The 26,782-nt window shown below is 38.6% G+C and overlaps 2 protein-coding genes across 2 annotated transcripts; one reads left to right on the forward strand and one right to left on the reverse strand.

Moving 5' to 3' along the window:
* Nucleotides 1-737: 737 nt before the first annotated feature.
* Nucleotides 738-14,905, reverse strand: LOC140953535 (intraflagellar transport protein 74 homolog). Its single transcript, XM_073402941.1, has 29 exons — nucleotides 14,831-14,905; nucleotides 13,426-13,532; nucleotides 11,996-12,013; nucleotides 11,567-11,601; nucleotides 11,337-11,385; nucleotides 10,701-10,781; nucleotides 10,292-10,340; nucleotides 9,710-9,808; nucleotides 9,333-9,393; nucleotides 9,083-9,142; nucleotides 8,914-8,975; nucleotides 8,337-8,415; nucleotides 7,939-7,998; nucleotides 7,182-7,244; nucleotides 6,874-7,023; nucleotides 5,690-5,730; nucleotides 5,395-5,474; nucleotides 5,136-5,189; nucleotides 4,952-4,992; nucleotides 4,580-4,636; nucleotides 4,335-4,388; nucleotides 4,184-4,250; nucleotides 3,678-3,718; nucleotides 3,515-3,577; nucleotides 3,023-3,082; nucleotides 2,555-2,609; nucleotides 1,909-1,979; nucleotides 1,532-1,592; nucleotides 738-1,165 (listed from the first exon to the last, which is right to left on the reverse strand). Coding segments are annotated over exons 1-29 (1,827 nt in total). The 5' UTR covers nucleotides 14,833-14,905; the 3' UTR covers nucleotides 738-1,058.
* Nucleotides 14,906-20,957: 6,052 nt separating this feature from the next.
* On the forward strand, nucleotides 20,958-26,138 carry LOC140953540 (glycine receptor subunit alpha-3-like). The gene is made up of 6 exons (XM_073402948.1): nucleotides 20,958-21,022; nucleotides 21,515-21,723; nucleotides 22,280-22,362; nucleotides 22,913-23,044; nucleotides 23,619-23,998; nucleotides 25,587-26,138. Exons 1-6 carry the CDS (start codon nucleotides 20,981-20,983, stop codon nucleotides 25,848-25,850), a joined length of 1,110 nt encoding a protein of 369 aa, XP_073259049.1. The 5' UTR covers nucleotides 20,958-20,980; the 3' UTR covers nucleotides 25,851-26,138.
* The last annotated feature ends 644 nt before the right edge of the window (nucleotides 26,139-26,782 follow it).

Consider the following 26,782-nt stretch of genomic DNA (forward strand, 5'->3'; position numbering starts at 1 on the left):
ACTTTCACTCAACTAAACAGGGACTGCCATTGGTTGATTCTTGGTCACATGACCTTGACTAAAATCAAATGTATCCCGATCGTGATACATTAAGCAATGTACCCCGCTCGGGATACATTGCGGCACGTGATCAAAGCATGGTGGAAAGTGGCGTGACAAAAGGCGGCAAAAACACCGCCAGGTCCTGCCAGTTTTCTTTTTCGTGAATGCACACAACAACACAATCACGAAGCCTCAAGCTAAAAAGCAACGATTTTTAAAGTTATCCCAGAAGTTCGCAGAAGAAAAACAGCAGCTAGTGGAGGAAAAAGATGCAGATAATATAAGGAAAGTACTTTTGTTTGTAAATCATTCATTCAGTGGTTTTGAGAATTAAATTTGTGTTGTTATAAGTACCGAGTCGACTGTTTTGGTTCGCTCCGGTTATTCTTTTGTTGCTGTTGAAGTGAAAGTCTAGAAATATAACAAAATACTTAATGTCAGGTCCCTCGGGAAACCAGTTAGTTTTGTTTTCCCTCGAGTCCTGATGTTTCCCTCGACTTCGTCTCGGGAAACATCAGGACTCTCGGGAAAACAAAACTAACTGTTTCCCTTGGGACCTGACATTAAGTGTATAACATTCAAGACAACTCTTTCTGCGAATTTCACCCACTGAAAAACGATACAAATACAAATTGTAGAGAACAGAAGAGTCCTAATTGCAGTTGTAGAAAAGAAAACAACCACAACAACAACAAATAAATACACGCTTTATGCTGTAGGAGTGAGGAAAGTTTAATAAACGTTGCCAAAGTCATTCATGACAGGATGTTATGCGATATATACAACTGAATATGACAGGTGAAACACGCTTTCGACTCCACAAAACTGCCGAAAGTAACATGACACAACACGTACAACTCTTTAAATAATATGTACAAAGCACGCGTTCAAGCTGAGTTATAACATGTAAACCGTGTGTTCACACTGAGTTGTTTAGCGAGAGACTGAATCAAAAGTTTGTTAATATCCTCCAACTAGGCTGAGTTATAACATGTAAGCCGTGTGTTTACGCTGAGTTATTTAGAGAGAGACTGAATCAAAAGCTTGTTAATATCCTCCAACTGCTCGGTCACATTTTGTTTCATGGGACGATAGTCGCTCTCCATACTCTTTTGAGCGATAACTAATCAAAGCTAAGGATTTTATACTTCAAAAAACTGTTTTATTTCATGGTATATAACATGATAATGTACGATGTCTGCACGACTCGCGTACAACTTAAACATAGGCTTGTGCTTTAAAGAGTTTGTTTAGGTAGCTGAAATCCCTCCCCACGCGCTCTCATTGGCTAGTTAAAAATCACATGACAATTATAAAGGAGCCTGTTTCCCACCAAAAGTTTCAGAACGAAAACCATACAAAAACTATAACGTCAAAGGTGTATCTTTGGTGTAATAAAAACTATAATCATTATATAAACCAATCACAGCACGCGGATTTCCTGCACCTATTTTACGGGTGACAATGTTCAAGACACATAAAAGGATACACTCCTTCATTACAAAGTTGTTCTGTTCGTGATGCTGCCACTTCCGTTCCAGATTACCAAGCTGAAAACAAGACGATGATAAAGTTTATGATACTGAAAAGAGGGGATACAATACAAACCAGTACGAACAGGTTTGTCTGTTACTCTTTAAGTCTGCTGGCGGGGAAACATCGGTATATTGCGAAGCTTAAGCGACTGTTATTGAAGTACTGCACTTAAAGAGACAATAGAGACTAAGAAGATCTTCAGGTTGAGCACGAAATTTGAGCAGGTAAAAGAAGCATGGCATCCAAGCTACTGTGGAACATAAGCTAATCATACGAGTCAACACCGCTTGATGCAAAAATTAATGATTGGTCTCGTCTACAAAAAAATACCTGGGAATGTGTCTCGTTTTCCATCAGTTTGCTTCTTGTGGCATCATAGAATGAGGACAGTCGCTGGACATCTGAATGATACAGAAGAAGAGGACTGATAAATCTCCTTTTTATATAACGAAAGTTTTTATTTTAAATAATATTGTGTTTCATGCACGAAAGTCTAGTTCATCGTTTGCCTCACGATAATCACTTTCTTATCGTCCGTACCCTTTTGACTCCGAACCCTAAACTACTGTACGTAAACAGCTCAGGCTATTTACAATGGACTTCACCCTGACAACAACAATAGTGCAATGAAATTGAAATTTAACGAGTTTCAGAACGACCAACTTCCTACTTAAATAATGATTATCGAAGGCTGCCCAGACATGGTTGCCACAGCCCGAGGTTTCCAGAACTTTTTTCTGATAAATGTAAAATTTCCCCTCCACACATTTATTTATGCTTTCAGCAAGGCACACGCAATCATGGATTATCCATGATGCAATGCACTTGAATTGACAGTTTCTTAACATAACGTGAAAAAGATTGATTCTTTGAAAACCCAGCATCAACTTGCCCTGAAAAACGACCATATTCATCCACAGATATCGATTGAAAACAGAAAGCGGAAGAAAAAGAAAAACAAACAACGGAGACTTACGTTGTTTAAATGTTTCCTTTCTTGATGACAATACTTTCTTTTCCTCGTACAGACGCTGGCAAAGAAATCAAAAAATTGAAAGACATTTAATCTAAGTAACCCTTGATCGTAAGGCCTTGAAACCTTGACGTTTAAATCCAAATTTAAATCCCTCTTTCTTTTCACTTGTGGTCCAATTTCGTATTTGTTTCATTTGTTCTTATCATCAAACAATACTATACCCCAAAATAGAATTTAAACCAAACATAACATTGGCCCACAACAAAGATACGTGACACGTAGTCTCGACTATCGATGGTAAACCTCCCCTAAATAATGTCCAGTGTCCCCCCGCCCTCCCCTCCCCCGAGTGCAATTCACGGTAAGAGAGGTAGCTAAGAGGGAGGAAATTATGGATTGATTATTTAACACTTACATTACAAAATCGGTTGTTTTCTAGACAGCCGTACACAGGGATTGTTAACTAACCCGTTTCTTTTCTTCAGACTGTTCTCTTAGAGTATCCAAGTCACTGTACGTCTCAAGTTCCTAAGTAGTAAAAAAAGGAACGTTAATCTGATCTTCCTTACCATGGGTACCAGAGGTTTTTTCTCGCGTGCGACGAGGAGCTTCGTCGGCCACAGGCCAACACGTCTTCGGCCTTCGGCCAAAGACGTGCCGCGTTCCGAGCACGCGCCTATTGTGATTGTAATCCATTCAGAGCATTTGAAAAATTCGATATCTCCAAGGAACCAATCAGCAAAACATCCAGATTCTGGATGTTTTGGTGTACGTAGGGTTGTAATTGGCTCGGCGCTATCAAAGGGATGGCGCTCTGGTCCAGAGGCTTTTCGCGCGGGTCACTTTTTAAGACTTGACCGAAACCGGAAACCGCGCATGACAAAGCCTCTGGAACCCAAGGTAGATCTTCCTCCACCAAAGCTATGTTATATGAAGAACGTTTTGAAAAAATAACTTCACCTGAGTCATTGTGTCGATCCTCTCTTTCAAAGATTCCAGTTCCGTTGTTATTTTTGTTTCTAACTGTTAAATGAGTGGAAATAAAGTTCATGTTATAATACCGCTATTATAACAAAAGTTTTACAAAAACAAGTGTTTGTTGGCATTACAATATAATTCTAACCTGTTCAACTTTTTCCAGATCCATCTGCAGCCGGGTGTGTTCTGATCACCGGGAAAAAGAACGAATATAAAAACGAACCGCAAGTTACATTAATATATTAAATAATGAAAAAATACGGACTCGAAGCAAAGTTTTTGTCAGTGAAACGATATACTTTGGCGTTATCTTAACGTCTTCCACAGACGGTTGATCTTATCGGTAACGTGATTGTACAGTGTATATCACGAGACCATTCCAAAGCGCCGTATCTAGGTCACGTGCTCGTACATCATGAGACCATTCCAAAGCGTCGTGTACAAATAACAGGTCTAGGACACATAATTACATCACAAGACCTTTCCAAAGCACCATATCCAAACGTTAGATCTACGTTACGTGATTGTACTTCACGAGACCATTCTAAAGCACGGCGTGAGTTTTTGAAGTTGCAATAACTTTCATCTTGTTGCTATAAATCGCAAATTAAAAGTGAAATAGTTCTTACGTGTAAGCGAGGCAGGACTTACCTGAACCTAAACTGGCAGCAGTCGACTGCGACTTGTGCATCTCTGTTTCTTTAAAATTCAAGTCATCCTAAAGTTAATGAGAAAATAAAATTATGACGTTGATGGTGACAAATATGATATCTCTCATTTTCCTAGTCTGTTGAGAAAGTACCTTCATTCGTTGAAGTTCTGCCGGACTGGGCATGTGCTTCGTTCGTACCATTCCCTGAAACAAACAGAACAATAAATGAAACTTTGGCATCTGATTTCCACGTTTGTAGTATTTATTTGAACACTCCACTAAGTGAATTGCAAGTACTGCAACTGCCTGACTTAAAAGACTAAGAGCATTATGGACATCAAGTTTCCGACGCCTGTTTCTCAGTACTTAATATGAAGATACAACAGTTTACTTACTCTGCTGATGTGTTCCAGAATGTTTACAATTGTGTTCTCCAATTGTTGCTTCCTCGTCTGTGAAAAGAAGGTCATGAGAGCTAAGTCAAACGCTATGGCCATTTACGATTTACTTTGACCAAAGCCCCCCTAACTCTCCCCCCCAACTTTGGGGCACATTTGGTGGAAAAACAGCAGGATGGACTCTAACACATGATGTACTAGGCTAAACCAGTAACACAGGTGATGGACATAGGGGGAAGGGTGGTGGGGAACTGCATGACACATATGACTTGCACACATTAAAATGATATTATCATTAAAAATCAGTGGTAAATGGTGGAGACAAAATAAAGTTATTTTTGGGTACCAGGAAATAATTTGCTGACTAACCTGTTCGTTTGCCTTCACCTCTTCAAATGTATCCAGAAAATCTGACAAGGAAACAGAACAAACTCGTTTCCAAATTTAACTCTCCTAATTGCATAAAAATCTTGAATTGCAGAAAATGGCTAGGTTGAAATTAATTAAAACTTTAACTTTTTTTATTTTTTACTACTGATCAGTTCAGACTTACCATCCATCGTTTCTTCTCTCTTCTTTAATTCCTTGTACTTGACATTTCTTTCACCTGAAAAGAAAAATAATTTTTTGTTAATTCACTTGAATGCATTGAAAAAGCATTGTCTACATGTAATTCACTGAAAAAACAAACTTAACTGCTACGACTTCCTGCAAGCTACCTACTTTGACATTTATTTTCATTTATTTGAAAAATCATATTCTTTTTTCTGTAGTGAACAAAGAAAACTCAAGCTGCAATGATAAATGTTTACCTTGGTGTTCTTCAAGGTCCATATCCAACTGTTGAATCTCTCCATTCAATGTTTCAATCTTCTCTCTAAGTTCAGCAGTCCTAAACAAACGACAAAAACGCTTTAAAACCTCGTTGTATGCAAGGTTCTTTTACTTGGATTCAAAGACAGATTTATTGATTTTAGCTTTGAAAACTATCTTACAAGCTAGCGCTTTGCCAACATTGTAGGTTTTTTGTTTTTGGGTGAGCGTTTTCTACAAAAGACTGTTAATATAAACTGTGAAAACTAAAACGATTAAAGAATGGTCACATACTTTCGTTCCATGCTGGCAATCTCCTGGTTGTCTTCTTTCACCTTTAAGCAAAGAAATAAAATTAAAAAATAAATTATTAAATTACTACATGACTTGTCTATCTCTCCCATTAACTCCAGAGTCCACACCACATTGAGATATTAAACTAAGCACTGGAGTGATGTTCTTCTTCAGCAATGGTCCTCACAGAACTAATGGAAGATACACGCTATTAGAATTAAATGCTTTTAATTAATGATGGGATGTCAGTTAACACTTAAATTTTCTACAACCAATGCTCTCACAAGTGTAAATCTGAAGGAACTAACTAATGCTGCTAACAGTTATAGTTAAAGCATCGTAATGGATGACTAAAGGACGGCTAGTCCTTTAGACCACTATTTTGATAGATAATCATCGGTGTACATTTCTTAGTGACGAGAAATAAAAACAATATCAACAAGGGTGGTACAACCCTGGTCAAAACTCTTGGGACACTAACGCAATAGCTTGTCAAATTGAGGCATCTTCCCTTCCCCCTTCCCCCTCGGTGCAGTGTTGACGTTATGTATTCACGTTTTAATTCAACACAATCAACGCTGTTTGGGGGAGAGGGGGAGAACAGAAATAGCCCCTTATAACAACATCCCCAAGCTTTTTAAGAGGTAGAATATGAGTTAATTTAGCAAAGTGCATCTTTGTGCCTAATTTCCTCAAGTGTCCCAAGCCGTTTTGACCACGGTTGTAGTTACAGCCATCAAGAATAAGTTGCGAAAACTGAGAATTTCATTTTGTACAAAAGGGGAAAACATGCGACTGCCCTGTTTTGATCTGCTGAGAATGTAGGTTTTTTATTTTCATTTTTGTAATTTTTACCAAAATCCAAGTAGTGGCTATTATCAATGCTGTGTTCTGATTGGTTGAGCTACTACTAGGCTATATGTTATAGCCCACTAGAAGCAAAAAGCACTGGCTTTGAAAACCAAAACAATGGCGGCTGAATCACGTTTTGCTTGCTAAAGTTATTTTGTCTTGATATTTTTGACCAACTAGTTGGATTTTACTAAAACAATTATTTCTCTTGCCCTCATGGGCTCTGAGTCAATAGCTCATTTGGCCTTCGGCCTCATGGGCTATTGACTTAGAGCCCATTCGGGGTCGAGGAATAATAATTGATAAACAGTTCATGATCCTAACTATTGTACCTGTTTTAGGAGTCTTTCTCTTTCTTCTGCAGGAGTTCCTTTATTTTCCTTCTCCATCTCATCAACTAAACTCTGTTTCTTTTCTCCAAGTTCATTCAGTTTTTCATACAGTGTGACTGCTTCTTGTTTGATGTGAGAGCTGGACACTTCCTGTTACACATTTGATACAAAAATTACAAGTAATTATACTTCATGAGAAAGGTAAACTGTTTGCGTAGAATCAATGAGCTACATGTAGAGAGGCACACAATGTTGTATCAGAAGATTGTTCACCCTTCATTTTGAAGTTAGGAAATGTTACTACTTACATCTTCAAGGTTTTGAATGCGAGTTGTAAGCGCATCTAATTCCTGTTGCTTTCGTTCAAGATCCTGTAACGGAAATGAATATACTGTAATAATATACCATACAATGATGGAAGAGTATAAGAAAAAAACAATCAACAAAATCAACAAGAATTACTAAGAATAATCGTCCATTTTGTGAACGCGTGTGTGGCCGAGTGGTTAACACCTTGCATGCCGGATCTGGAGGTCTGGGGTTCAAACCTCGCCCGTCGCGTTGTTTCCTTAGACAAGGAACTTTACTCCACTTTGTCTCTCTTCACCCAAGTGTATAACATTAATGGGTACGGGCGACATAATGCTGGGGGGTAACCCTGCGATGGACTAGCATTCCGTCCATGGGGGAGTAGCAATACTCCTAGGTGCTTCATGCTAATGAAACCGGGATAAGCTCCGGCCGTTTGGGCCTTTGGCTTGTGTACGCCTTTACCTTATTGTCCATTTCCAATTGCTATGCCATGCGCTAACAAAGTTTTGCTGCTGTTTTCTTTTTTAAAAGAATCTTAACTACATGTAAAATGAGGCCCTCTTAGGAGAGTTACATATGCCTCTCAAAACCCTCTGTTTCATGTCTTGAGAAGGAAGCAATGTCCATGTCAGTATTTCATTATTGCACCTGTCCTTGTCTTTATTACTATTGAAGTCTGAACTCATCTTTGGTACAAACAAAGAAGTGGAGGGAAAAAGAAACCAAGCAAGGAGGAAAAGAAAAAAAACTTACCAACTGGAGTGAATTGTTAACATTCTTTAGTTTAGCATACTTTGCTCTTTGATCAGGAGGCTAAAATGGACAAAAAAGTTATCAACAACTGTTAGCATTGGTGGAACTCTTTTCTTCCCACTTGCTGAAGTGATCATTCTATCCACCCACATCAAGGCTAGTGTCATAAAAAGTTAGTTTCAGTAGCCAGTCCAACTTGGCATCAATTTTATAAAACTTTTACAGATTTTACAAGTGTAGCTATTATTTTCAGACTCTAAAACAGTGGTTACAATTTCAAAAGTTTTATTAAGTTGGCCTCTGTATTCAATAATTTAGGTAATATAAATATTATGTGTGTTCTAAAAATAAAGTAGGGTGAAACCCACTACTTTTGTTAAGCAATGTTATTTAATTACCATGTCTTCCACTAAACTCTCTGCCATTCTTCTTTCTTGATCAAGTTCCAGTTCCAGCTGCTTAATTTGGTGTTCTTTGCTTTTAAGAGAAAACATTGAAAATAACAAGGAATTACTAGACACTGTTACTCCATAAACAAATTTCATGAGTTGAGGTACATGTAAATTATACAAATCAGCTCCAATATTTTAGTCTCTTGCTAACAATTACCATCTCCAGTGAAATCAGGCCCTGATGTCATTCTAACCTACTGGTCATCTCATTTAAAAGTATTGTTGCATAACAAAAGGTTGCTATTAACAATAAGTTACATGTGTTTGCAAGACATCCTAAGATGTCTAAGTAAATAAGGGTCAGGATTCAGAAGAAAATTTTTTTTACACAAAAATATTTTCATTGCATCACCAACAATGTTTTTGTATCCTCAATGTCCACAAGGTTCATCCACAAGTTATCACTTGAAGAAAGTCATAGGGGGAGTGCCATGCGTGCAGTTAACATACATGTACATTTAGTCTGGCTGCAGTAAACAGGCTCCATCTGAAGTAAAAGCAACCTAGAATCTTCAGAACTTACTCTCGTCTCTGAGTGAAAAGTTCGTCAATAGAATTCTGTTCACGTTCATTCTGCATTTTTAGCTATAAAAAAAGATGAAACAAAAAACAATTGATACATGTAAAGTTAAAGTAGACAATTTTTTCCCAAGACTCCTTGGTTACTGTCAAATAAGACCTAAAACACTTACTGCATTGTAATCTTGAATAATATCATCCATTTCAGTATCTGTATTTATTTTGTCCAAAAGCTGTTATTAAAGATAAAAATAACAATAATGAGATTTTAAATAAGCATAAAAATAAGAATGACAAAGAGAGAGGACATGACTGTGAATAACAATGGAAAAAAATGAAACTTTCAAAGAAGATCAAAATGCAGGCTTGAAGATTGGGAATTCATGAAAATTTTTGTTCTTATTTCTTATTTTTAATTTTTACCGTGTTATAGTCAGCTAGTTGTCCCTGAAGTTCTTTGATTTCATTTGCCAAGCCCTCCGCTCTGCAAGCAATAATTTTTGGAAACATGTATTGCTGTTTTAACTATTAGATAGAAATAATAAATTATAATATAAATGAAAATTCTAAAACAAAATACATTGGCATTGCTCTTTCAAACAAATCTTCCTACAGGGCTCTGACCATTTATTTTAGTGCAAGCAAGCTGCTGAAAAAACTATTAATAATATTTATCATGCATGACTTTGTCTCAATGTAGCATAAGCACATTTGAACCTTCACCTAAATGTCTTTTCTGTTGTACATGTGATTTTACTGTTACTTTACCAGACAACAAACAATTATGAATGTTTAGTTACCGCTTTTCATAGGTGAGAAATGTAGCATTTTCCTGGTTAAATGAGTCAACTTCCTTTTGCAATTTTGATATCTCTGCTGCCAAGTCAATCATCTTTGCTCTGAAAATGAAAAAGGATACCATGTACATTCAAGTATTAATCTTTTCTATTGCTGATGGAGTGTACTGTTTAGAGGTAGCTCCATTATATATGACTCCTGAGGAAGGTTCATGAGTTCATCCCTATATTAAGATTTCTCTCTACAAATAACCCAAAGGCCCTTTTTGAGAAGCTTATTTTTGGAGGGGCTTATCTACGGAGGGAAATTTGTGTTTCAAAATCCACTGGGCTAGCCTTATAGTTGGAAGTAAATTTACCGTTTTTGCTTTGTTTTACTTTGTATTTGAGGGCAATTTTCCAAGTACAAGCCCCTGGGGGGCTTATATTTGGAGGGGCAATTTAATGGAGGATTTTTTGCATTACCGGTTTGGGGGGCTTATATTTGGAGGGGCTTATACATGGAGGGGCTTATTTCCGGAATTTTACGGTATCCCCGCGCTGTTCCCTCACGGTCTTGACAGGTGTATCTTTACCCACACTTACCGGATCTGTCCCATGTAGTAAGACTTATCGTAGATTGTTCTTTGGGGACCTGTGTGTTAACATACGAATTAATTAAGAGAGGTAAGTCTGTAAATTAATTATGCAGTACTTAAAAGAGAAATGCTGTACTTCTTCCACTGTCTTCAAAATTGCCACCACTCCCAACCTGTTAATCCTTTTAAGCCCCAAGATGTGACAAACATCAATTTCTCCTAAACAATACCAAAACACAATCAGGAAGAGTAAAGGTTGTGAGAACTAATAAAATAATCACCTGAGGGAAAATGCTTTGATCTTTTGTCAAATTCTCTCAATTTATTCTTTATGGAAATGTATGGAGACCAGTTAGGAGAATTTATATGGGGATATTGGGGCTTAAAGGATTAATTCTATAAATTAATGTTCTTACCTCTCCCAGCAGCTGTCTTCATTCCTGTTAAACCTTGCTTTGTCATTGGTCTGTCAGCCACTCTGATTTGTGCATTCAAGGCTATCAGCAAAACAGATGGAAACAATGTAATTTGTTTACCAATAAAGCAATTAGGAGTTCTTCAGAGCTCATTTAAATGTGTCATATGTTTTAGATCGAATTGAAAGTGCTGTAAAAGGGAAAATCAGAGTTCCTGAAGAAAAACCTGTTGGAGCAAGAAAGTGAACCCGCAACAAACTCAAATCCCATATGGTGTCGATGCCAGGATTTGAAACTGGTGCCACATTGCTAGGAGGTGAGTGCTCATACCACTGTCACACCTCTGTCACAGCTCTGCTTCCCAACATTATTACAACATGACCGCAAGAATTGAACCCTGGACCTACAGATCAGAAGTTCAAGGTGCTTCATACCACTTGACTACGATGACTCTTTTAGTAAAAGTACCCAGTATCGTCAGTATAGTAAATATAGGTTTAAGATGTGATTTAAGTGAAAATTTGTTAACAAACGAATCTAAGAAATTAAACTGCGATAACCCAACACAAGTCCTATCCAAGATCACTAAAGTAGACAGTCTTAAAAGAAAAGAAATATATATTTTTTCCACATTACCTCCTCCCATTTCTCCTGCTCTGGAACCTGGTCGCGCAGTACCTGGAACCTATTTAATGTCAGTGAAAGTTTACAGGTTATCAGCTGTAAGGCTGAAAATAAAACATGATGGGTTTTTGCTTGTGGCAAAAAAAGGGGGAAATTGAACATATCTGTATACATCATAAAGGTTGCCATTAGTTTTGAAAATTGATAATGACAGATGTAAAATGACCAAATAAGCGGCATACCATTCCAGTGCCTGGGGGCATTCTCATTCCGGTACCTTAAAAAGGCACAAAAACAAGGAACATTAACAACAACAACAGCAACAACAAAAACAAACTTTATTAATAAACACATAATAATATTACAGAGGCAGCTAGCAAGGCTATTCAAGGTGAACCAATGCGTGCAAAATATAAAATTAAGACTAAGGCTAGCTAAGGAGAGTTTACAGTTTACAAATTATAAATGAGATAAAAATCGTAATATGGATGAGGACTAGATGACACAATAAAGAAGAAAGAATTAAACAAATAGATTGTAATTAAGTAGAAACTAATTAGCAAGGATTAGTTTTTTTTATTTTAAAGGAAGGATTCAGAAACTAAATCACTTAATTTAGTATTCTAAAATTGTTCAGGAACAGTCAGGATAAACAATTTACACTTTGTTACCTGGAGGCCTACCCATGGCTATAATGTTTCATATTTAAGTCAAGTAAAGGAAAAGAAACACATAATCTGTACATTTGTATGCTACTTGCAGATAAACTGCTAAAAAAAAGGCTAAATAGTTGAGGTTGGATGTTAAAAAGACCACCTGCAACTGTTTTTGTCTATGGACTTATGTGTATTTTAACACCAGAAGCCATGATTTGATGCACCCTCCCTTGGCAAAAACTTTTAAATGCCAAGGTATAGCTTCATAATAAATGGTCCTTGGACCTACAACACCCTACTGAGAATCATTAGACAAGCAGAGATGCTCGGCGAATTTAAAATCACGCCAAAGCTCCATTTTAAACAGTAATGCCAGCAGTACATGTTGCCTTTGTAACTTAATTAATTTTCTATAGTTTTAATGTTTTAATGTCTTGTTTTTGTGTTGTGTCAGGGCTCCATTTAAACTAGCTCTGCTAAATTGGATGCCCCTGGATAAATATTGATTAAAAAAAATTATATTCAATAAGCCTTGATGTTTTTTTTCACGAATGAAACAAAAAAACTGTATCAAATTCGACTTAGTTGATCGGCTATTGTCAGGAATTTAACTCAAGTTATTATCTCCCCCACCCCTCTACGTGTTTTCACACTTTTTATGAGTGAGGCTTCTTTAAAATAAGCTGACTTTTCTGGTCACAGTATATATTTGTATGTGTAATAGCATGATTTGTAGTGACATTTGGCATAAATACCACAAGTGATATTTCGAAATTGTTATATGTAATTTCACGAGCTGTTAGGCGAGTGAAATTTGAGACAATTTCGAAATATCATGAGCAGTATTTATGCCAAATGTCATGTACAAATCATGCTATTCTTTGTTTATACTACTACCCGCAAAAGGTTTGAAATTTTCACACATAGGTATTTCAAAATAAGCAGAAATACCACTGCTCCAAGCCAATCAAATTGCCAAAATTTTTCATGTGGTAGTATAAACAGACTTTTCACCTAAAAAGACAAATTTTTTATTGCATAGGATAGCCACTAATTAGACGAAACACGTATGACATGTGACACTTAACCATGGTCAAATTGATAAATTTAAAATGCCAAGGTAGCTTCAGAATAAACAGTCCTTGGACCTACAACACCCTACCGAGAATCATTAGACAAGTAGAGATGCTCAGCGAATTTAAAATCAAGCTAAAGCACCATTTTAAATAGTAACACCCGTGGTACATGTTGCCTTTTCAACCTGATTAATTTTCTAGTTTGAGTGTTTTAATGTCTTTGTTTTTGTGTTGTGTCAGGGCTCCATTTATACTAGCTCTGCTAAATTGGATGCCCCTGGATAAATATTGATTAAAAAAAAAATTTCAATAAGCTTTGATGTTTTTTTTTTCATGAAAGCAAAATATTTTTAATTTTAACGAGGATACAACTTGGTGGAGCCATTCTTCCTCTTGCTCCACTTGCTGGTCTCATCCCTGCACCAGATGGGGGTCTGTATCCTTTTGCTGATGGTGGCCGTCCTCCAAAATCACTCCTGCACAACAACCAAAAAATTAAATACAAGGAAAGTAAGGTATTTCTGTTGGCACGATATTACAGATCTAACTACCGGTATTTCAATTAAATTAACCCATTCCCTCCTGGAGATTTTGCCAAAAAACGTGTTTTGAAGCTAGTCGAGTGGTTTTCTGGTCACTTTCGTGCTATAAAGAGCTAAAACTTACAACAAACCGGTTTACAGGTTGTACACTTCACGGCCTTCTGATCCAGATGCAAAATATCAGCTTGTGAAGTTTGGGCATGTGCAGAAAGCAAAATTTTGAGATAGTTTTTGGGTTCAAAAGTGACACAGCAGTCTTGACTTTTACTTTTCGCTTTCTATCCTCTCCTCTTTTTTCGCTTTTCTTGCCTCATTTTTTTTCTCTTCCTGGGCATTTAGTAGGCTTTGTTTTGGTGGGAAGAGTTTTTAGGAAAGCTTTTAGGATCTTAGGATTAGGTGAAAGGAAAGGTAGGTGAGCAATGGAACAAGACTTTCATGGAGATTTTCAGGTCAATGTCACATGGTTTTTGTTTCTTTTGCCGGTGTCCTTGAATGAATTGTGCTCATTCTGGTATGGTTTGAAAGATCTCTTCACTCTGCACAAGTTAGTGGACAAAGTTGTCCTTGACCGTTAAAACTGATGATGTCACAAAGGGTAGAAAGGACGTGGATTCGCACGGGCGGTTACAGGCGGTTCAGGGGCGAATGGGTTAACACTACAAGTGTATGCAAGTAAAAAGTTTAGACAATGTTATAAAAAAACTCATAATTTGGGAAAAGTTCCTCATGTGACTTAACTGTGGAGAGGAACGGGGGTGGAATAATACCTACAGTGTTGATGTTGATCCAGTAGCTCTTGGAGAAACATAAAGCAACAATTTTGCTACAGAAATGTTATCACAAGCAAGCTTTTCAAAAGGCGCAACATAATCTCGACCGTTCCTTAGCTACAAATTATTCCAGTTGTCCACTGACAGCCTGCAATCAACTAGAGCTCCCGTCACGAAATCTTCACGAATAACCTTATTAATTATCGTGTGACTTATTATGGGAAACAAAGGAAAGAGATTAAAAGGTTTATAGGAGGGTATAAAAACCTCCGTCCTAAGTCCGTGGTAAATTGAATGTAGGCATCGTTTATTTTATCATAGCAACAACTACAACGTTACACATACCCTTGTTTTGTTCGTATCTACGCCAGACAAATGCGGAATTATTAAGGAAAGAGTTCTATTGAAATCACACATAGCTAGAGAAAATAAAAAACAAAATTGGAAAGAAATCGTACTCACATTTACTTGGCTTTTCCACGACTCGAGGAGTTTTATATTTTGAGAAATATATTTTCAGAAGCTTGCAATGGTTTCTGGGTACCTACCACTGGTTAGGGTACAATATATGTACCCATACATCAAGTCGCTACAATGCTCAGAAGGTGAAACCGCAGGTCAAATTGATCTTAAACTCAAATTCTACCATCGTCTCCGTGGCTCTCTCAGCTCTCTGGTCATTTTTCTACATTTGGTTTGGTTTTCTTAATGCTCAAGTCTCTAGTGGGAATACTATTGCGAGACAATGGAGTCATGAACAATTTGCAATTTTGACCCTAAGGTTCCTCTGGTAAAATTCATCTTCAAAATAAGGGGTGGTCCACGGGGCTACAAACAAATTAATAACAAAATGGAGATCTTGCTCCCCATGGAGGGGGTTGGGGGAGGGGGGGGGGGGGGGGGGGGCGTGGGGGGAGGTAAAAAGAGAACGGCAGTAAAGCAAGTATCAATAGTTAACCTATTTGATCTTACACTCAAACAATTGAATTACTTCTTCATTGATTTCTGAAATTAACGAATGACACAATTGAGGCACGTTTGGGTTACAAAACATTGGAGTTCTTGCTCCCCAAAAATATTGCAAGAAATTGATCCAAACGTGACGAAATTATAGAAAGTAGGTAAAAGAAAATGAAATTATGAAAGAAGACCATGAGATTACGAAGAAAAAGAAACAGTAGTGACATCTCCACATCACCACTGAAAAAGAGCGCATTTAGACGCCAGAGTCTACAGTGTTCTCAACAAAAGACCCCGAAGCCATGCGCTTCTTGTGTGCGCGGAGACAAGAGCTGGGATAGATAAGATTGATAGGCGTCGGAGCGCCGAAAAATCCCCATGTAGTTTAATGAGATGATCCAGACCACCTGCTTGGTAGGTATAACTATCTCCTCCTCCCCCCACCCCCCCATGTCAAAATTTATGTGGAGAGTATAGTTCACTGGATTCAGGCCTAAAATGATGTGAGACCGGAACCGTGGGATGTTGGACGGCCGAAGAACGGTGCGGCATCAGGAGGTGCTGGGAAAACAGAACGGCAGCGAGATCGCTTGCGGTGAGCTAAACAAATCAAATAAGCGCGTTGGGACGTGAACATGATAGCCATCACAATCAAAATTAATAATTAACCTAAATGTTCGTTCAATCCTTATCCAAAGTCAGACTCGCGGGCCCACAATGCAAGCAGAACATGTGCTTTGTGGATTCTCTGTCATGACAATGATTGATACTGATGAATTAAGGAAGAATACATTAAACTGACGTATTTTCACCCCTAAGTACAGAAAAAATGTCAGGCCGTTATAAATGATAACTGACTTCCTTTCATCGGAATAAAACTAATAACGCAGGTCTCTGAGTTCGCAATTCCCACAAGAAGTTTACTTTTCTCTTTTTGCTAGCACCTGTTGTCATTCAAAGAAATCAAAAATATTTGTGTAATGAACAGAAAAAGAAAACGAAAGGGCAAAGAGTAGACTTGCCAAAAATAAAGGAAACGCGACTAAGTTCGAGCCGTCTGTAATTTGATAAGAGCACCCCAATAATACGGTTCTGAAGGCTACTGTAGCGAGAACAGGATGATATATTTTCTGGCAAAAGGTTTTAAAGTGTGACGATATTCCATAGCATAAATTTAAAGTACTGGTATTAAGTATGAAATTTAAAAGAGCTATATTGGATGCTTAACAAAAAAAATGGATCAAATTCTACTTAGTTAATCGGCTATTGTCAGGAATTTAACTCAAGTTATTATCTCCCCCACCCCTCTAAGTGTTTTCGCACTTTTTATGAGTGAGACTTCTTTAAAATAAGCTGATTTTTCTGGTCGCGGTACGTATTTACAGACCTTTTAACGTAAAAAGATAAATATTTCATTACATGGGATAGCCACTAATTCGACAAAACACTTATGAAATACGACACTTAATAACCATGGTCAAATAACTTATGAAAATTTCAATTATTTTTCTTCTTTATGGTTCTCCTTCTAATTTCTTTGGCAATATATTTAACTGATACGAAACGAATCTAACGATACGGGCGAGTCATTTTCATTCATTCAATATTCACTCAGAATCAGCTCCAAATTTGTAGAGCAACCTATGAAAGGAATTGTCTGTAAAATGTGATTTCAGAAGATAAAATCTTGCAAAAGGAAAAACCTTTAACTGTAAAGGCTGGGGGATTTTAGTAGCATCGTCGTTTCTGTTACGAGGAGTCTCTTTTGCCGCTCTAAACAGAACATAATTAGAAAGGTAAGGCATTTCTTTTCATCAAAAATCAAATCATTTACTCGAATCCCTCAAGCTTTTTCAAGAAGAATTATTTCAGTCTTCTATAAATAGATGCAAGCACTAAATTCAAAATCCTTTTTGTGAATGTCCTTCGATACACGCATGATTTCCAGATTTGAGAAAAACACTGAGTTCATTCAAGCCGATTTATCATCATTATCTTGTTTTTACTTCGTTGCGTTTGGTTCTCTCTGTTCTTTTGCGTGAGGTTATGTCGTTAATGCAGAAATTAGAAGAACTAAGACTTCACGGGTTAAGATATCCAAGCTTTTTTTGACAGCTTGTTCTGAATGTGTTTACGTTTAACACTTCCACAGTATTGTTTGCTTTATCTTCAGTACTCAAAAGACCACAACGATGGCAATTCATACGAATACAGTTTTATTTTTTTAAATCTAGTGACCTGTATTTCATTATCTTTCAAAAACACTACATTTAACGATGGCGTGTCACATAAATCAAAGAACTCGCATTTTGAGGGTGGGAAATGAGAGATATGAGAAAACTTTTAGTAGACAAAACGGAGACAAAAACGTTATAATAACCACAGTGTAAAAAATTTTTTGAAAATCTTGATAAGCGCTGATGCCGAATCAGTTATAATTATCCAATGGCCGTTCACAAGTAAAACAGAGGAAAGTGGTTTATAAGTGATAGTTATGATACCGTTAGGATGGGTAAATGCAGTTTTCATTAAATACATAAAACACAAAATTAAAGCGCTTAGGAATTATCTCACTTAATGACCATTTATGGTCTCAAAAAGTTATTTAAAGGGGTTAGATTTAGATCTTGATCATTGTTTTCTCGCAACTGAAGTAACTTTTCAGATAAATATCAATATGGGTACCGAAGTCCAAGAAAAGTGATAATGATGAACATGCAAAAACGTCTGCGTGGTCAAAAAACGGATGATGAAAGAGATTCCTAACCAAGAACTAAAACTCAATTTACGTAGTTCAGTAACTACAATGTTCAACCTCATTGAAATAAAAATGGTATCAATTTTCTTTTCTCGAATTCTCAATGTATATAATTGTTCTAATAACTAGATTGGTTGCATGCATCCGCAAGAAAGACAGAACCGACCGTCAAACTGTTTATCAAAATTTCGATCAACAAAAATGGCAACGTTAATTTTGGCATTGTTTTTACATATATATAAAAAGTGTGTTTTGTTCTAGAGAATGATTAACGAAATTGCATTTGTGTTGGACTACGGTTGATAATTTTGGCGCCAAAGTGAAAAGCAAACCTGAAATTACTTTTGACTTTACCTGCCGGCCGCCCTACTTGACGCTTCATCTCGGATTCGATTCCGTAGCAAAAGGCACTTATTTTCCAACTGATCCTATTTATTTAACAGAATAGATATGCCAGCTTTATTCATAAGAGGATTATTCTTCCTGATTTTCCTTCTTTCCATGAGACATCTGGGCCCTGGGTAAGTATGTTTTCACGATTAAAAACGTACACGCGTTTAGACCCCTCTAGACTTAACGAATGCCGTCTTTCCTGCCTTAGACATATACGGTAAATGCAAGCCTGTAATGACCTCGTTTCAAGAGTGAAAGCCAAACAGTTCCGAACGAGACTTGTACTTACCCAAAGATGCAAAAGTATCAGAGCCGTAGCTATCGGAAGGGGGGGGGGGGGGGGGGGAAGAGGGGCAGCTGCCCCCCTGAACCTATTGAACCAGACACATCAAGTCTGTGGATGGATTTGTTTTCTTTAGACTCAGTTACTTTAATTATAGTGACTTGCAATTGTTTGCCATTTTCATATTCGATGTCGACTTTTCGGAGACTTATCCATGACAAGTGCAAAAAATAGCGTTTCGGAGCACCCCCAGACCACCCTACAAGGCTCGTGCCTTCGGCACCAGCGATAATGCTCCCCCGTAACAAAAATCCTAGCTACGGCCCTGACTATGTATGCTAGAATTTCATAAATAACAACATCGTTTATTCAGACGTTTTCAATTGTAATCCTGAACTTGTTATAAATTTTCACGGAAAAGTATAAAAAACATGCACTGCATGGTTTAGCCTCATGTCATTTATGACGTCATATTTTGTAACCAAGACAACTGCTTATCACTTGACTTTCCATAAGTAAATCTATTAAAAAAAGGCCACCGTACAGGGAGTCCAAAGGTGACTTTTCGAGTGCACACCGTTTATCAGAGGAAAAGAAGCAATCGTGGATGAGTATGTTGCTAACCCACAACCGAGTACTCAAAACTTCGGTTATTAAATATTTTTACGGCAGTAGATTTTCTTAATCACCTCAAGTCTATACAACTAAATTGTAGTGTTTCACTCCTGCACTGACACCACCCTGATATTCTTTGCTTTCAATAAGCGTGCTTTTGTCACGGTTAACGGGCCTCTTAGTTTGTCAGTTGGGTGTTGTTTACTCTCTCCTCCACAGAGGCTCAAAGGGGCCTGGCGAGAGTGAGTGCAGGCGCAAAAATTTGGGTTTCGCGCCTGCGCTATTTTTGCGCGGCGGAAATGCAACAACACGTCATTGAACCTCGGTGGAGTAGTGAGGGTTGTCCTTGCAAGAAATATTTTTTTGCTTTAAAACAGAGCTTCTGCCCAAGAAAGCACCGACATGGACAGAAGAGAAATTCCAAACGCGTCCGCCATTTTGGACCAGCGTCTTAAAGATATTGAGTACGATAAAAACGAAAGGCCTGAGGCTGGAGGTACTTTTCTTACTGATGTAATTTTTCGAAGAAACACATCAGGGGTGGATACATGCCGAGGGGTTCTGTGGATGCTCCCCTTGACTTCTCACGGGATACACTCCACCCGTCGTATCCCACTGATGTAAACATACCCCACCGACTCCTGTCAACATCCCACACTTGCCCCCTAAACTGTTAGCAACAAGTTTACAGAATAGAGGGAACATATTTTCATATTGGCAGCAGACGTTCGAAAGGGAGGGGAAAAAAACAGGCCCGCTAGAACGCGAAGAGGGCGCAAGGGAGAAGGGAAGGCAGCGTTCGTGTTTTGCGTTCTCATACAGTGCCCGATCCAGACCTTGAGATAAGGGAGGAGTGGGGGGGGGGGGGAGCGCGGTCAGCGAAAATTTTGTTTTCGGCCCTTGGGCCTCAGTTTGGTCTTAAAATAAGAGGGGGACGCCCCCACTCCCCGGGCCTCTGCCCTGGATCCGCCACTGTCACGCGACCGACTTCCTTTTCCATCTTTCTTTCAAACGCCTGCCACGCCACACTTACCCAATATAGGAACACAAAGCACAAAATGTACGGGTAGTACATAGAACTTCTTACTACAGAAAACATCACGGATGTCGCGATACCCAGAGCACTAGACTTGAAAGTCCTTGGTTCAAACCCTGATCACCAAGAGCTGGAGTATTATTCCACTGTTGAGCCAAAAGTTTAAATCTGCGATGCCATGTGTAAGTAATAGTCATCTGCTGCGGTAAGGCGTACAACATGGGATTTGTCCGTGTAGTTTGAACCGTCTGCCTCTGAAAATCTCCGATGTTCCTCTTCTTTCTCAGGTACAAAACGATACCGTTATAAAAGAGAACTTTTAAACCACCTGTCTCGAGAAATTTGAGTAAGTCGCGGCGGCAAAGAAGAACTTTCATAGTCGCAGTTAGAGAGAATTCCATCACAAGAAAACCTCATCATTCTCTTGTTAATTAGTTACCACTGCACAAGACCTATCTCACTGGGTGACTATAGTGAAACCGGGTTACCTGTTGCTCTCGTGCGCTTTTTCATTTTACCCATGCTTTTTTGACTCTTCCAGGCAAACCTGTTAAAGTATACCTTAGCATGGCTATTCAGTCATTTACAAATATAAAGGAATCAAATATGGTGAGTCTACTTTGCGCCTTGATTATTACTTGTTGCATAAAATTTCGAGCATGACCAGCAGTACTGACTTTAAGTTTTACTCCATTTTTATCTGTGGAATCTCATTAATATGAGGTGATTTAATTAACGTAGATGACATCATAAGAGTCATGACTAAAACGCTTGTCAACTGGTACGTTAAATCACTGCATCTTTGAACAATTATGCCTGGCTGCGTTTTATTCGAGGACATCGACGTTAATTAACGGCCACCTCAAACAAAAGACATTCACCTTATAAAAAGGAACCGTTGTACTATAATCCTCTCCACAAATATCTCCTTGCCCTCTCGTGTATCTCGTGTTAACGTATCACTGTGATAGAATGTTGAATGTTTGGTTTTTGCTGTAATTCGTCTATCACGTCAAGAACCTACTGAGCCTTTCAAAGCTTTTCAAGACAAAATCAATTGGCGAAGATCTCTTGACCAATGGTTTGTCGATTTTGTTGCAGGAATTTACAACGTCAATGTATTTGCGTCAAGAATGGAAGGATTGGAGACTAGCACATCGCTTAGACGGCAGCCTACCAGTAAAAGGCAAAGATACAGAGGATATATGGCGACCGGATACTTACTTTACAAATAATAATGACTACAAGTTGTACCAGAATAACCAACTGGCTCTTATATCTAAATATGGAGACGTTTACTACAGTGCAAGGTAACGCACAGATTGCGTATAAAACAAGTTCACGCTTATCAACTGTTTGAAACCAGGCTTTTTTTTCAGTAAGCTATAACTCCGACTGATCAATGAGCTATTTTTTTTTTGGAAAAGGCAATTACTAGCACGTCAGTCATCGGAGCCCTTATATACAAACATGATACAATCCCAGAAAAAGCCGCCTTTTCGCTTCAGGCTTAGACCGTTTGTGGGTTAGGTGACTTAAACTAGCTAACTCAATCTGTTTAAATACAGTAACTTTGAACAACACAAAGCCAATTGGGCAAAAAAGTTTTTGATTCAATTCGAACCTAATTAGGTCCACAAATCAGCCAATGTCATTTGCGTTCTAGCCACAATTTCTGAACACTTTAAGACACGATTAAAGACACAATTTTTGTACAGTTAAACATTGACTTTTTTTACAGAAAAAAAGCAATGAAAGAAGTGACTTATACGTAGGCAGAAATAAATCTTGCTTATCACTGACCTTTACGCAAAAATGTCTATTTCGATGCGGAATAATCAAGAAATCCTTTTGCTCTTTATATAGGCTATTTGTTGTTGCATCATGTCGCATGTACCTACACAAGTTTCCAATGGACGTTCAGAAATGCAGTATAATACTGGAAAGTTGTAAGTATCAATAGACAATTTAGTTTTCTTACTTCCAAGCTCTGGACTCTGGATTCCAAGAACTGGATTCCGGATTCCAATCGTTGAGGGGATTCTGGATTCCTTAAGCTGAATTCCAGATTCCAAAACCCAGGATTCCGGAATCCACAAGTGAAAATTTCCTGGATTCCGGATAACCTTACAGGCGGCGAATATGCTACAAAAACTTTAGCCTTCTGTATGTTGAACTTGGGATAAATTGCACTCGGTGGAACACTGTTCGCGCACTCTTCATTTCGTCCAGCGTCTCTTTTCTTCTCTTGCTTGGGGGACGGGAAAAAGAGAGTCCTTGGATGTGAGGTCTTTCCTGGCGTTTTTCACCCTCGTCTCCAAACTCCTCAGCGTTTTTCTCCAAGTTATTTATTTCCTTGGCCATGCGAACAATAGAAACCGCGAGAGAATGTGCGAGAATGTGCGCTGTAAACACTCCATTTACACGACTCGTTTTACCCCAACAACGAAATCTTTCTCGAGTGAACAGAGTTTAAGAGTTTTTGTTTATCTTCTTAAGTCGCCTATACATTAGATATGGTGGAATACCGCTGGAAGAATCACGAACCCGTTAAAATCCTCGATATGGAACTTGCAGAGTTTGATTTGACCAACACGGAGTACAGAAGTGAAGAAATCGAATATGTAGCGGGTAAGCTATTGTGATTGCTGCAATGTAAACTTTGATGTTGACCTCCTTAGTCCTTTGGTCTCCTTTGGTATATTATAGCAAGATTTTAATTGTTGGACCCTAAATGGATTTTAATCTTTGGTAGTCAATCTTGAGGGTGAATCCAGAACAATCAGAAAGAGGGGACCGACGTTTGGACATAAAAGAACTCTTGGGAACATCGGTGCCCAGAAATTAAGGCTCTTGAAAACAGACTTCAAGGCAGTTTTAACGAAATTTTAGTCAAAAAAGGGGAGCGTGCACACCTCGCCCCTCTGGGTAAATTTGAAGTCACTGACGGTAGAGTACACAGGGGACTAGAAAAAGACCTGAACACTCGGTCTGGAGTAAGGGCAAGACTATTAAAACTATGTCGCTTGCCAATTTTCAGAAAGACCCAATTAAACGATATTATTGTTACAGATATTATGCATAGAAGGTTGGAAAAAAATTCTGTTTCGGGTGTAGAGAGTTGATCAGTAGTGTTTCACTGGAGTTGGACGCAGAAAGGAGAGAAAGATTAAGCAAATGCAACTTTTGTTTTTAACTCACTTAGGTAAATACCGAGACATGATAGTCACATTCACATTCAGCAGGAGAATCGGTTATTATCTGATCAATTTCTATGTACCTTGCATAATCATGGTCATAATGAGCTGGATCGTGTTCTGGATGGATCGTAACAACATCGGAGACCGAATCGCCCTCGGAATCACGACCGTGCTCACGATTGTCTTCTTACTCGGGTCGAGTAACAGTACAATGCCACGAGTAAGCTACCCGAAGGCCATCGACTGGTATCTCATGACTTCGTTCATCTTCGTGTTCACGACGCTGACAATGTGCCTGCTGATCTTCCGATTTGACCGACAAGTGAGCAAGCGCCAAAAGCCTCCAAGATCGGTCAGCTGTGATACTCATACAGATGGAATGCAGGTAAGTTCACCATATCTCGAAGGTCCCCAAAAGTGTTCTTCGATCCCGTAATCCCGACCTAAAAGTTCGTGCAATCCCGTAATCCTGAGGGTTATTTCCGGCATTCTAACTCGCGCGTATACTTTCAATCCCGAATATTGCCCGATTTTGCTTCAAAATCCCGAATCTTGAGCTTCAAATAAGGGAAATCCCGTATCCCGAAAAACCTATTGTTGACCCTCTATCTCGTGTCTCGCCCAAAAGAGTTCAGGCTCCGGTTGTTCAAAACTTGGATAGTGCTATCCACCGGTTAAATTATCAAGTGGACAAGTATTAGGGAAACCAATTGCGTTATCCACTGAATAGTGATTTTTCCACATTTAGAACAATTAAGGCCTGCAGGTTTGAGGTTAATTGATCTTGAGAAAACGCCATAACACACAACAAACACACTTTCCTTTGGTTCATTCATGGAGGGACAACATCATCATGTACCAATCTGGATAGTGATTTTTCTACATTTAGAACAACTAAGGCCTGCAGGTTTGAGGTTAACTAATCTTGGGAAAACGCTATAACACACAACAAACGTACTTTGCTTTGGCTCATTCATGAAGTGACGTCATCAGGTACCAATCTCCCAGCGCGCGGTTAGGTTTGCCACAAGCGGCTGAAGAATAGACGGGAAAATAAGGGAAACGATCGAGTGCACAAACACTTTTTTAGTGATTTTTTTTTGAAAGGCGACCAAATCAATTATCTGCCCATGCTACTGTAAGTGTTTTAGCAATATGCTTGTTTCATTTTGTGTTGTAGAATTACAGTTGACTCCCGATAACTCGAACCCTCGCTAACTCGAACTTTACACAAACTCGATTTCCCATGGATCTCCGTCATACATTTTACTGTAATTTTACCCTCGGTTACTCGAAACATGTTTTGAGCCCTCAAAAAGTCGGGAAACAACAGTGTACTGGCGCACGAAACATTGAATTTTGAATTTCCCATTGACGTGCTGTAGGCATATCGTTTACTAGTAGAGGCTGGTGTTGTTTGTCACAAATATAACGTGAAACAGCTTTACTTCTCAAAAAGTAAAACGCATGCTCCATTTAGACAATAGGCTGATTTAGCAACAGAACGGGAACGTCATTTCATGACGGGAAAGCGCGCGAAAAGGACTAAACTCGCTTTCCGGTTCTCAATTTCGCGCTCTGCTATTGGTCCAGCCAGTTGTTTAATTTGCGCGCGCCGTTGTCAACTGACGTTCCCGTTCTGATGCTAAATCAGCCTAATGTTTTGTTACGTTACGTTACGTTCTGATTTATAATCTAGAAGTGTCTTTCAATTTTCACTTAACATTTCTACAATTAAATGTGATTAAAATTTTCACTGTCCAGTAAAAACTGTGTTTTCCTTATTCCCGGCTATCTTCTTCGAGCTGCCGGTAACTAGAGCTTTTCTTCGGTTTCCCTTGAAGGTTCGAGTTGTCGGAAGTAAGTCGAGAGTATATTACAGGCTGCCATTGTCCCGCTTAAAACAGCCATCACACTGCGCATGAGCAAAATGCAGTTATCTGAAGGTTATCTCAATTTTTTGTTCACATCAGATGATTGAGGAACCGGAAACTCGCAGCCGTGCATCTTACTATGTTGCTGATTCTCATGGGGCCGTGTATCCCATCGTCCGTAGCGTGTCGGGTCTCAAGTCAAAAAATATCTTGAAGCCAAGTTTTCTCAAGAGGATTTGCGGCCTACCGAGTCACATTACCAAAGATACCCGGGGGATAGCGTTAAACAACTTCTGTAGAGTGTTATTTCCTTCAGCGTTTTTGCTGTTTAATCTGATATACTGGTTAGTTATAGCTACATAGTATCATTCGGCTCTCAGCGGCGAAATATTGGATGACCTTGAACTTACAGAGGAACCTGGCTGTAGGAGATTCGAAGCAACTGAAATCGCCGGATAAATCTGCTAGCAATGAATTTCATTTCAAGAGTGAGCCATGACGAAACATTCATCGGTACCACGAACAATGACAGACTTGATCGTTTATACTTTTGTTGATGAATTTTTCCTTGTTTGAATACAAATACATCACAGCCTTTGAACGACAACAGAAAGACTAACTGTGGTCATGTTAACTGTGACCAAGCTGCAATCAATAGTTTTGAGTGATTTTTTCCCAAACACCCCTGAATGAGATTATATTATATTGATACCAATACTTCCGTTGAAGTTTTAAGCGATACGAAATCTTGGCGACAGTGCCTTGTTAAGTTGTAAACAGACGTCAATGCAAAGAAAAATGAGATTTTCTCCTACCAACTCCCATTTTTCTGGATAACTATGCGGCAACCATCCCGTTCTAAATTCTTAACTATTTTAATAAGTACCTTTTCTGGGGAGGCGGTCACAAAGATTTACTAAGGTTATCTCCACAAATGTTTCCTTTCCCAACGTCCTTTTTATCATAGAATTTAATGAGTGGATTGTTTGGGTCGTGCCGAAAACGTTTCACCGATACGTCAGTATGAGTCCATGTTTGGGCCTGGGTTTCTGAGAAAAAAGGCTTGGTTATAACCTCACATTGATTATAGATTTAAATAAAATTTACATCCTGTAGCGTTGTTTCTAACAGTTTGTTTTTTGAAAGACCACTTGCCAGTAAAGTCGACCAGGGAAACGAAACATTTTAAGGGGATTGCCTTATACGTTGTCTCGTTGTATAGCTGGAGATTTTTTCCCAACAGCGCGCGCTCTCATTGGTTATTTCGAGGTCAGATATCTAACAATGAAACCGTT

Source organism: Porites lutea, chromosome 12 (assembly GCF_958299795.1).
Source record: "Porites lutea chromosome 12, jaPorLute2.1, whole genome shotgun sequence".
NCBI classification, from domain to species: Eukaryota; Metazoa; Cnidaria; class Anthozoa; order Scleractinia; family Poritidae; genus Porites; species Porites lutea.